This window comes from Chenopodium quinoa, unplaced genomic scaffold, assembly GCF_001683475.1.
Source record: "Chenopodium quinoa cultivar QQ74 unplaced genomic scaffold, ASM168347v1, whole genome shotgun sequence".
NCBI lineage: Eukaryota > Viridiplantae > Streptophyta > Magnoliopsida > Caryophyllales > Amaranthaceae > Chenopodium > Chenopodium quinoa.
Window position 1 is genome coordinate 5,493,902 of NW_018742205.1, and position 12,795 is coordinate 5,506,696.

Below are 12,795 nucleotides of genomic sequence, written 5' to 3' on the forward strand. Positions count from 1 at the left end.
TATGACTCTAAATATTTAGCTTTAAAGTTTTTGCTACGATATTACGTTTACACATGTGGCAATGACACACTGGTAATTCTCTAAGATTTTATTAAATTAATTGGTTTGGAAAAAAGAATAATTATTGAGGTACTACAATAATAAACTCATTATTCATAGTTTTTTTATCAACTAAATATTGGTCTTTCTTCAATTTGTTCTTTTCATTCGCCTTAGTAACTCGAGTAAACATTTTTAAAACATTGGTGATCAATTTGTAAATATATTTTCTTAGATAAATAGATAAGGAGAAGGCTTAGAAGCCACTGCAATGGAAGAGAAAGAGAAAGATAGGGACAAAATTATCCATTCACCCTAAAGTGCGGGCATTATTAATGATAAAAACGCAGGCGAGGTTTAGTATTCTTTTCTTATTGTCTGATCAAAGAGAGCAATTTAATTTACTCGCCCTTATAGTTCATGTAAAAAACAACATCCCTTTTTTGTCCTCTTTCATAGAATTAATAGAAACATAATATGGCAAGTTATATGTGCCCTAGTTAATGGTTTATAAAAAGACGTACAACATTTATTTGCCCTCTTTGTCAGAGAAATGAAATCCCCACTTTGAGCTATATTCTTACAAACTTGCTCTCTTCATCTGAAACAAGGAGATTTGGTCTGATTTTCATAAGGTATGATCTGAATTTTTATTATTAGATCTGAATTTTTATTATCAGATCTGGTCTGATCTGATTTAATAATTTGACTAAATTTTGACCGCATTTTAATACTAATCTATAAAGAAAAACATTATCAAAATGGATCTTGTTAGATCGGTCTCATTATGAACTTTTCAAATATGTAATTTTCATAATATTTTGTAATACGCAATTAACGATATTTAGCAATAAGTAAATGATAATTAAAAGTTCTGATCTGGTCTGATCTGAATGTTTTTCGTCTAGCCTGATCTGATCTGAATTTACTAAGAAATAATAAGTAATAAGTACCTGAAATATGTTGAAGAGAATATGTCCGTAATGTCGCTCCATATTGATTGTTTGTCACTTAGCTTAAATGCAAATGCAAAATTAAGTGCTAGTTCAAAGTATTATGTGAATGAAATAGTAGGATTCATCAACATTATCCATTAGCTAGCTTTAAGCTTAGTTGTTAACTAGTTTGTGCCTGTATGTGCAAATGCACATACATTCATGGTAAGATTTATTAACCACGACTTATGTACTTTTTTTTAAATAAAAATTATTTAATATATACCTTTAAAATTCTTGTATGTTACATAAATATTTTTTATGTTAAAATAATTTCAAATTATTTAATACAAATTCATTTTCTTAAAAAAAATACTTTAGTATATGAAGGGAAAATTTTTCATAATATTGTGCTAAGTGTCGTATTTGGTGATTACTTTAGTATATATTTTTCATAAAATTGTGCTAAGTGTCCTATTTGGTAATTACGTTAGTATATAGTATAGATAGATTTTTTATTTTATTTTTTTTTATTTTTTCAGTGCAAAGCTTAGTAGCTAATGTAGCACCATAACACTTGTGAAGAGATTTTTTTTAGGAAAAATTTGATCAAGAGAATATTTGATTTTTGTTATAAAAAATGAGTGTTTTCCTTGACTTTTCAAGATAATTTTTTTAAATAAAAAAACATTTGTGCTATCTCATTAGTTTTATGCACCAATTCCCAAGAGAATCGCCCTTGGAATTATTCGTCTAGTATTATACTTCAAGTAGCTTAAATAATCGCATGCAATGACATGATTAATTTGTTTGAGCTTTGGTCTTGGCCACATCGTTATGCAATATTTATGAGCATGAGTTGTTAATGCTTGACATTCTATTGTTCATTTAAATACACCATATTATAATAAATTCAACGAACTAACAACCTTACAATTAAATAAATATATTATAACATACTATGTACAATATGTTGGGTATGGCCCAAATTTTCTAGGCCCATCATTTTGGTGGAGTATTGTGCATATTCTAGAGGCTTCCGGAATAATTAAGTAAGGTCATTACCTGCTCTTGATTTCTCTAGAATAATATCCTACTTGAATGTTCTAGAGCATTATTGATATTGGAAGCTATTAGAATATAATACATGGTTCTTGAATTTTCTAGAACATTATGGATAAAAGAATGATGGAGGAATTTCTGGAATATTCTGACCATTTAATTTCTTTCAAGCTCCATCTACACCTATAAATATAGGCTATGGACATTCAATCATTTAACACACATAACACAATATAATTGTCATAGAATTCTAGATATATCGTCCCTTTAAAATTAAGCTTTATAAATTAATTAAGTCTACGTTCAAAGTCGTCGTTAGTAATCCGTAATCATCAAGATTTACATATTTACCACTATTCACGTGCTTAGATACTTGAAGACAGCCTTTTTGCACCATTATGGGTGATTAGTCAACGAACTTCATAGCTTAGTTTCATTGACAATAATTTTTATTATGTGTTAACCATATAAAATAGTTGAATACATACAATATACTTAGTACAATAGTACTTATTTAAGAAAAAATAGTGTACGTAGAAGTTATTGAACAAAATATCACATCATCTCTCTCCAAACCACTTGTTTTATTTTGTACAAAATGCAACAACAACCGGAGAAAGAAGCGGCCAGAACCCTTCCACGGCCTCCAGGTAACGATATCGAGGGTGGGGTTGGAGTGATGCCGGAAGCAAACACCATGCCGGCGGGATCTTCTGATGGGAAGAAATTGAAGGGTGATCGGTTAAAGCTATGGGCATTTATTTTTAGGTCATGTGCTATGGTCGTTTCTCTCCTCTCTTTCATTCTTATGGTTGCTGTTACTGACTTCTATCTATATTCAGGGTTAAGGTATTTATACTTGTTTCTCACGTCAAACTTTTACTAATATTACAGTCAGTTACTCCCCCTATCCCTATTTTTTTTGTCCTATTTGACTGTGCACGGTCTTCAAGACGCGCCTTAAAATGTCTATATCTTTATTTTCATAAACGTAAAAATTATAAAAACGTGATATTAATAAAATATATAATGAGGCGAATCTAACAAGACTACTCATGACTATATTATCTTTTATAAATTAACGGTAATTTAGGTTAAAGTTTTCAAAATTTGACCAAAAAATGGCAATAGGGTAAAAATAGAGGGATGGAGGGAGTACTATAAAGCTACAATGAAATAAAAATTCTCACCATTATATTACTTATTCCGTTTCTAAATAATTACACACTTTGTTGTCAACTTTGACCATCATTTTTGCTATTATATAAATTAAAATGTTATTAAATAAGTTGCTCGATCTGTTGGTTTATATCTTAAAGTATACATTATTATTGACATATCAAGTTTATATAATAGCAACAAAAGATGGTCAAAATTGAGAAAAAAAAAAGGGAGTAATAATTTTTAAATATCTCCTTTCTCATCATTCAAGTAGATTACTCCGTTATCCCAAAATACTTGCATTAATTATTCATATGATCTCAACCTTTTATATTATTCATAAACGCTACTTTGACTAGCTATGTAAAGCTCGTTGATGTCGTTAGATTTATGTAAGGTTTGTTGATGTCGTTAGATTAAATTTGATTTTTTTAATAATAGATTTCTAAATGTGTGAAGTTGTTGATAGTAAAAGTTAGGAAAATTTGAATTTTAGTACCTCGAATATGGGGTAATTGAATTTTAGTACCCATCTAAAATTTTATTTTAAATTAGTACCTCCAAAATGACAAAACTATAGGTTTTAGTACCTCCGTCTAGTTCCGTTAAGTTTCTGTTAGTGGGGCCCAATAACTAATTATTTAATATTAATTTATTAAAAAAAAGGAAAAAATTTTGTAAAAAAAAACTAAAAAAATAATAATAATAAAAACAACCACTGCCACCACCGCCGGCGCCGGCTTCCGGCTGTTGGTGGCCGAATTCCCCTGGCACCGGCGCCGGCCACCCCTTCCCTTTCCCTCCCTGTTTTCCCCTTCCCTGGCACCGGCGCAACCACCACCATCTTCCCTCCCTTCCTCGTTCCTGGCCGCGACACCCCACCCCTCCCTTTCCCTCCCTGTTTTCCCCTTCCCCGAAACCCTAGCGCAACGGTGGCCGTCACCCTAACCCAGCCCCATCGTTGTCTCCCCGACCCGAAGCCGTCGCCGAACTACCCAGATCAGACCCCAACCCAAACCAGCCCAGCGAGAAGCCCCCATCGTCATCTCCCGACTCCAAACCAGCGTCGAACTACCTAAACTAGCCCAGCAAGAAGCCGACTGCAACAAATCAACCCACCACCGCCCCAGTTTTCCTCTCCCTTACCCAAAACCGTCGTCAAACCAGGGTACAGTTGGGCTCGTTTCGAAGGTCGATCGAGCTGAGGGTGGTCGGACGGCTGGTTTCGTGGTTCGAGGAAGGTCGGCCGGCTGACTTCGTGGGTCGAGGGTGGTCAATTGGGATGGGTGACGGCGATGGGGGTTGGCGGCGCCGGTGGTGGCCTTCCATTGACTCTCTCTTTCTCTCTCTTCAAAATCAAAGCTTTTCATCAATGGATTTTTTCTACCTTCCATTGACTCTCTCATTAATAGTTTTTGTTGTTTCCTGTTTTTTAGATCTGAAAAAATGTTTTTGTTGTTGTTAATTTGGTTGATGGTTTCTGGGTTTTTGTTGATTAATGATTTGATGAAATGGGTATGTTTTAGATCGGTTGAATATGGATGATTTTGAGATGGAAGATGAAATTCGACCCGATATTCCACGCCCGTATTGTTTATTAATGAGAGAGTCAATGGAAACAACCAAATTAATTATTTTTTTAAGTTTTTTTTTATAAAATGTTTTTTTTTAATAAATTAAATTATTAAATAATTAGAAATGGGCCCCACTAACGAAAAACTTAACGGAACATGGACGGAGGTACTGAAATCTACAGTTTTGTGTTTTTGGAGGTACTAATTTAAAATAAAATTTTAGATGGGTACTAAAATTCAATTACCCCCATATTCGAGGTACTAAAATTCAAATTTTCCTAAAAGTTATGACTTGTTTAGCGCATAATGATGTAAGTATTATGTCATCTCTCCAAATTCTATTAATAGAATTTGGAAAGATGACTTTGATTGTAAATACTTTAGATTACGGAAAGATCAAAGTGATGCAAGTACTTTAGAATTTGCAGGCGGTTTGGAGTATTTGAAGTAAAGAGAGTCATCTTTCCAAATTCTATTAATATTTTATTTATTGTAAAAAAAAAAAAGGTTACAGAAGCCTCTTTTTACTCATCCACGCCAAACATGATGCTATATATGTTGTGTTTAATTAAATTTATTACCCAAGTTTGTTTGGTGGCTATGATGGAAAGCTCACTTTTGTAACTTTAGGGTCTCTATTATCTCCTTGTACTTTGGAGTGGGGATCATTAATCTCTTCCCTTCTCCATTAGTCTCAAATGTTGACTTATATAGTTGATCTTGATCGCTGTGTATACACATATATAAAGAATATTATAGGGTGTTTTTAGATAATTATAGGGGTTATACACTTATACTTTGTATTTGGAGTACGCACCTAATATGGGGTGTATTGTTTGACATGGAACTTCCTTTTTTTTTATGTCGTAGTTATGTGCTTGGTATAGCTATTGTTGTGATGGTATATACAACAGTGCAAGTTGGGATAAAAGGTCATGAACTTCGCACCAAAAAGGATGTGATTTCACCTAAGATTGCAATTTGGATCGATTTTTGCGGAGATCAGGTCAATATTATAGCTTTTTTTTTTTTGGCAATTACCTTTGACATTGTAATGAATTAATCAACATGATTGTCCCAAAAAAAAAAAAAAAAAAAAGTCAACATGACCAATAATAATAGTCACATTAACTATTTTATGGGTTTAAATGTCAATAATGGATAACTAACTACTTTTGCTTTGGAAATTTGCAGTTTTTGGCATACATGGTATTTTCATCCGGATCAGCAGGGGCAACAATGTCCATCGAATTAAGCAATGATTTTTACACAAACACAGGCTTACAACTCGTGGCAGCATCTGTCAGCATGTCTGTTTTAGCATTTATATTTTTAGCACCTGCAGCACTCTTATCTTCATACCGTTTATTCGCTAATCTATAAAGTCTTAAACTCTTTGTCAACTAAATGTTGATTTCTTAAGTTTTTATTGTTATTTTCATGTTTTCATCTTTTCTTTGATTTGTGCTTTTCTATTTGTCCTTATTAGTTTATTAGAGTAAACATGTTTTTCTTGTTGGATTGATTAATTTGTAACTTTTGAGTGCCGATGTCAATATTCTTAATACTACCATTTTTGTCTCCCTTATTTGCTGCTTTGCCAATTGCTTCCATATATGCTTCATCCTAAAAATAAATTGTTATTTTTATTATAACCATAACACTTGACAATAGATTCACTTGACCCAATGTAATAATTAAATTACTTGGCTTAGATTAATATAATATTGGGTTAACCCTTAGCGCATAACTGCTATTTGTTAGTAAACAAATAAGATGAAAAAATGTACCACTATATGCATAATAAATGGCAGGTGGTAAGTATTTTGGGGGAAAATATTTAACCTATAGGATGATAAAAAGTATCACTACATGCATGCAAAAAGTACTATTAAGACAACTTATACTTTAATAGTACATTATATAGCATAATGGTACATTATAATGTACCACTGTAGAGTCAGCTTTTTTCAATTTTAATATTGAAGCTTAACAAATTTACATTTCTACCATCCTATATGCATTGTAAACGCATAGCAACTATGCGCTGAGATGCACTCATAATATCGCATCAAGTAAGTTTTACCTCATATGTCTACAAAGGTTCCTAGTTCAGAATCAACCCAAACTAGCAAAATAAATTAACTTGTGCCATTTATAATTTGACGGAATTATGACACATAAAATATTGATAGTACGACATTTTATATACCACAATAAAAGTTATGGTTAAAATAAAACTTTATAATTTTCCTCATATGTTTATATTCAAGGTGTATATGTTTTTAGGGTTCTGATGTGTATCAGCATCTTAATTGCATTTTACAAGATGAGGCAATGTAACCAAAATTCACCGTCAATGTTCGAGGTAATTTGTGTATTTTACAGGAGTCAGGAAAATATAAATCTTAGGTACAGTATATGACAGTCTTTTGCAAGGGCATTCAAATTAGAGTTTCGAAAGCATATTCACTTAATTCGCTCTCGTTTTTGATCTATCAAATTCATTGATGGATCTATCTTCTGATTTTGGTTTTTCCAAATAGTTTTCTGTCAATGATGAATTTTTACGACCCATTTTGTGTTAAAGCTCATTAGAGTAGACGAGAAACTTATAGTAGTTCTGGTTTGATTTGTTTTGTTCGTTTGATTCCTTGTTGAATTAAGGTGCGTTTGATTCTAAAATTACAGATTAACATTTTGCTGTATTAAAGATGTTCTGCGAAGCCTGGTTTCCAAAGGCAATAATAATATATAGCTTAAAACATTGCTACCCATATGTTGTAGTCTTGTACTCTGTACGTTGTTAAAAGAGATTATATATAGAGAGAGGTCTGTAACAATGTGTTACATTCACGTGGGAAGAATACACAATTACTTCTATTTTCAAAATTGAATTGGCATGATAATTAACTAAACTGCTCAAATTAAGAAGCTTCAGGAGGTGTTGCAGTTGAGTCACTTGAGCATTTCCAAACTGACAACAAACCGGTTCCATCACCAGTGAAGAAAAGCCCTCCAGGGCCGATCTGAATAGCCCTGACTTCTTGTTTCGCAAATATCTTGCCTCTCTCAGCAAAGCTGCAGCAATGGCACCCAGAAATTGTGAACAATAAGCAAGGGTATCATTTGGAATGGAAAAAAGAGAAAAAGAAAAAAATTCAAACTAGTGTAGATACTCACGATGGCAGGTCATATAGACGAACGGTGTTGTCATTGCACGAGGTAAGCAAAATTGGTTTATTTGCTTGATCATGCATACCATGCAGACAGAGAATACCCTGCAAGGAAGATGCAGTTGGGTAAGAAATTTGTTGACAGAATCATAAAAAGTAAAATGAAAGAAATGAACGAAGTCTTTCTCTAAAAATGAATTGTAAGTTAGTTTATTATTATACACATCAAAAAATCATTAGAAAATTTGAGTAGAGATGACATACATGCTCCTCCTTGTGTTCATAAGTGACCTCTAGATCTTCTGCTTCAGAGGCAGCCCAAACCTGCATATTGAAAGGTGTACAGAATTGCTTAGAATGCAAAGAAAAATACTTTAAATGCCCTAAGAAGCCGTCATATTTACAAATTACTTTACTAAAACTTAAAGAGCTAGAGTGAAGTATATCTACCTTTAATGTCTGGTCCAAAGAGCATGAAAGCAGAAATTGCTCCCAACAAAGCACGGACATCACAACCTCAGAGTGCTTAGCGAGGGTGTGGATGCATTGCATAGTCTCCAAGTCCCAAACCTTTACTGTGCTATCCATTGAACCAGAATAAAGTCTTTTAGCCCCATAAATCAATGAAACCACGGCTTGAGTATGACCCTTCAGTGGTGCTACAGCTTCAAACATAGTAGCTTCAAAATTAAATTTCCACACCAATATCGAGCCATCCTACAGCAGAAGTAGAATACAGAACCAACTAAATCAGTATAACATGAATAACAGAAATTTTATACATAGACAGGTTGAAGTCCCAAGTTTAAGGCAGATAAGTAGTTACATTAACTCCGGCAAATAGCAATCCATCAACAGCAACCATAGCATATACTTGTCCAGCTGGTCCACTTAAAGTAAATTCAGCATTCGTCTGGATGTTCCAAACCTAAAACAAGACAAAATAAAACCAGAACAAATCAGTTATGGATCCACAAGTTCAAGACAAAGAAAGTCACATAATTTGAGGCCATAACAATGTTTCATCAAATTACCTTGATTGCATCAGTTAAACCAGCAAGCACCCATGGTCCTTCACTTATCAGACATTCAACCGGAACACCCATATCAACAACACCTATACACTGCATCGACCAAAATAATCAAGTGGTTTAATGATCTATCCTCAACCTAAACTCAGTCATGAGTACACTGTATATATGTTTAGTATAGAGAAAGAATTGATGATATCTACCTCACCAGTATGGCAATTCCAAGCTCTAACAGTCCCATCTTTACTAGAGCTGAAAAGCTTATCAGAGCCTGATGGAAGAGTAATTCCAGTGATAGCCTAAGAAATTTCATGTGAGCAAAATCAGAAAACTGATAATCAGAACAAATATAGTTAATACACATTAATAATTGAGCAATTTTCTTGTTGTATACCTTCTTATGCCCCTGAAGTTGAGCCACCACAGAAAATCCATCACCATAACACCAAGAATGCAAATCTTTGCACTTATCACCATAAACACAGCTATCTTTTAACCAGTACTCGCATATTTTAGTACGCGGGGCACTCTTAACATCTCCATTTGTAGCATTAGAAGCAGCCTGACATGAATGATCATTTTTCCCAATTTTTGCAGGATCACTTTGGACAACCTCGTTCTTAGAGGACAAAATATGCTTCCTTTTAACCTCAATAGTGCTATCTTCATTCTGTCTCTTACAATTAGCATTCAACGGCTTTTTTGGTTCATGGGACTCTTTGAAACTAGCGCGATTCAGTTTCAAAACGCGCTTGATGGGTGCAGCAGTGACCTCTGGGTGCAAATAACAACACGATTTTTTTCTACAGTTTCCAGCCAACCAAAACTTGCAGACTTTGTCATTGGAAGGAGCAGTGGAGGGTTGACGGTGCCAGCTGAATGAAGCCCTGTTCTGTCTCTGTGTGACTCTTCTTGTGATAGTTTCCATCGTTCTAGACAACAAAAAACATAAACATAACTAATCGCGCGCAACTATAATTCGTCTCAGCAATTAAAGGTGTGTCTTTGGTATGATTTCCCCTCTCTTCTGATGATATAGAGAGTAACTGCAAAAACCCTTGTCCAAGAAATCAACCGGAACCACAGCAAATCGAATAAAAACCGAAACGATCCGAATTTCAAATTCGACACAATACTAGCCTATTGAATCAACAATTCTCTTCTGGGTGTGTTATCAATCGAACAAATCAATACATCATATAAATTGATCGATCCACCAATCAGAGATGCAATATCAGATCTTGTAACCAACCAATGATTCGTATCCAAAAACGAGTAACAATAATCGAATAAAATCAAAACCCCCTTTTTGCAATTGAAACGCTAGAACCCTAGAAATTAAAACTAAAAATCTAAACATGGAAGTAGCCATAAAAAGCCCCAATACCGTAACCCTAGAAATCGATACCCTATATAGCCAGAACCAAAACCAGAAATCAAAATTCAGCATCGAAATTGTCGTAATTGGAGAGAACAATCCCATAATCGTAAACCCTAAGTTAAAGAATACTGCAGAGGAAATACGAGTAATAAGCGAATTATTATGATTGTAAAGTTAGCAAACCTGAAAAACCACGATTTGAAGAGATGGATCGATTGAGAAAAGGGATTGATCGATTGATGATTATGAGAAAAATTGAATTGAGAATTGTAAGGATGTTAGTTTTGCGATCAAAGGTTTGAGAGGAGAAAGACGGTGAAACAGAAAATATGAATGTCGTTTTTAAGCTGTTAGTTATATTTATAGGTTTCTTTTTGTTCACTATTCCTTGATTGCCAAGATTTAGGGTTGGGCCAACCTTAACAAGGGATAACACATAACCTAACTTTTTTTTTTTTTTTCCAAACACAATATTATTATAATTTTTTTTTTTTTTTTTTTTTTTTTTTTTTTTTTTTTTTGTGCTTTGATTGAATTTTGATATGAGAGGTTGTTGTTGGAAGTCCTTAAATGAAACAGTAAGTGTATGAGAGGTTTTCCCATGTGTATAGACTATAGATTAATGTAACTTAGTTTTACTTATTGAGAAGTGGTAAATAGGTAATTTAGTGATCGAATTTTACTCATCATATCTATTACTCCCTCTGTCATTTTTTTTTACTCCATTGGAATTTTCACGGTTTTCGAGACGCGTGATAAACGTATATATCTCAAGATCTATAAGTGTATTATAAAAACTTGATATTAATAAAATATACAATTCGACGAATACAACAAGATCCCACTTTAAAATATTATCTATTGTACATTAATGGGAACTTGTGGTCAAAATTATTAAAAATTGACCCCAAAAATTAGCTATGGGACAAAAAAAAAAGAACAAAGGAAGTACGAAGTATTAAATAACATAAATTAAAAATATATAGTAGTAATTTAAGTAGCAGGTATGTATTAACATAAATAAACATATATCCTAATATAAATTTCCATATGAAAAGAATAAAATATATATATAAAAAAAATATAAAAAAAAACCAGCAAGACCGTGACTCATGAGAGTTGTAATCATAATAAAATAAGAAATCCATGATACGGTAGGACTCTAGCTAGGCACCATATTATAAATTCTCCAAAATAATCTCATTATATATAAATCCTCTTTATTAAAATAAGAAATCCATGATACGGTAGGACTGTAGCTAGGCACCATATTTTAACCACTTTGTTACAATACTAACATTATCATCGCCGTTACTCGCTGCCTTAAGATCTTTGCCCCCTTTTTCGCATAAAATTTTCAATTTTTTGTAGACATATACCACACATACCCTCTCTTTTCAAAGACTCATTATCATTATCATTACCCTCGTCAATACTAAGCTCCTTGATAATCGGTACTTCCTCCTCAACAAAATCTTCGGAGGTAACAACACACGCCTCGAACTCCTCTTCATTGCAAACTCAATCAAGACCAATACGAAAAAGCCTCAAATTAGAAACTTCAACCCTCTTTAGAAAACCACTTTCATGTTCCAAAGTCCAAACCTTGTTGTTCTTGCCTCTTAAGAGACTCAACTCTTTTCCATGTACAATATGCAAAACAGGTTAATCAAGAGAAATTCCTTTGTAGGTAGTTTTCGCATGCTCAACATTTTTCGACCATCAGTATGGTAATAAATTAAGATTTATGGTGATCAAAGTTTAATCTAACTTTGAGTTTCTGTTGACCCTTATGGTTTTTATGAACAAACTGACAAACTTGACTAATGAATGTTTTTAAGTCTTTGGTAAACAAAAGGTTCACGCAATGAAAAACGTTCCGAAGTAGGAACACTAAATCAGGAATGCGGAGTAGCATCCACACCCCGTTCCGAAGTAGGAACACTAAATCAGGAATACGGAGTAGCATTCACACAAGTACAACGTGCAAATCCAGATTCTAGATTATTTGTAAGTACTCGAGAATATAAGTTGGTTTTGGAACTCAGTAAGGCACGTTATTATAAAGATTAAAATAAATAACGTTTAACTGGAATATAAATGATTAATCCTAGTTATTGTGATTGAGACAATGTGTTAGTGGGAGTGATGGCATGTGTTTGTGTAAATGATGGGATGATAATTATTAAGCTACCACTCTATAAATACATGCAATTGATCTTAGAAAGAAATGGACTTCTTGAGCATTATATTTCCAGTGAGCAAATTGTCTAAAAGCGTGAGAGAGTTCCTAAAATACTTTTTATATTCTCTTGTACGTTAGGTCTTGTATTACTTACTATAATTGGGACTTTGGGGTATTTGTGAGAGTTGTATTTTGTGAGGTGAAGAAAGTTTCAGAGTTGAAACTTTTAAGAGAGTTAGCTACGGTTGAGG

General features: G+C 33.4%; 2 protein-coding genes across 2 annotated transcripts; one reads left to right on the plus strand and one right to left on the minus strand.

Annotated features, from left to right (window-relative positions):
• The first annotated feature begins 2,561 nt into the window (after positions 1 to 2,561).
• On the plus strand, positions 2,562 to 6,349 carry LOC110730438 (CASP-like protein 4B3). The gene is made up of 3 exons (XM_021910244.1): positions 2,562 to 2,885; positions 5,642 to 5,777; positions 5,966 to 6,349. Exons 1-3 carry the CDS (start codon positions 2,635 to 2,637, stop codon positions 6,152 to 6,154), a joined length of 576 nt encoding a protein of 191 aa, XP_021765936.1. The 5' UTR covers positions 2,562 to 2,634; the 3' UTR covers positions 6,155 to 6,349.
• A 1,200-nt stretch (positions 6,350 to 7,549) lies between these two features.
• LOC110730447 (zinc finger CCCH domain-containing protein 48-like) lies at positions 7,550 to 10,861 on the minus strand. The gene is made up of 8 exons (XM_021910252.1): positions 9,373 to 10,861; positions 9,182 to 9,277; positions 8,982 to 9,071; positions 8,774 to 8,875; positions 8,398 to 8,664; positions 8,212 to 8,271; positions 7,955 to 8,052; positions 7,550 to 7,852 (listed from the first exon to the last, which is right to left on the minus strand). Exons 1-8 carry the CDS (start codon positions 9,904 to 9,906, stop codon positions 7,699 to 7,701), a joined length of 1,401 nt encoding a protein of 466 aa, XP_021765944.1. The 5' UTR covers positions 9,907 to 10,861; the 3' UTR covers positions 7,550 to 7,698.
• Between the last annotated feature and the right edge of the window lie 1,934 nt (positions 10,862 to 12,795).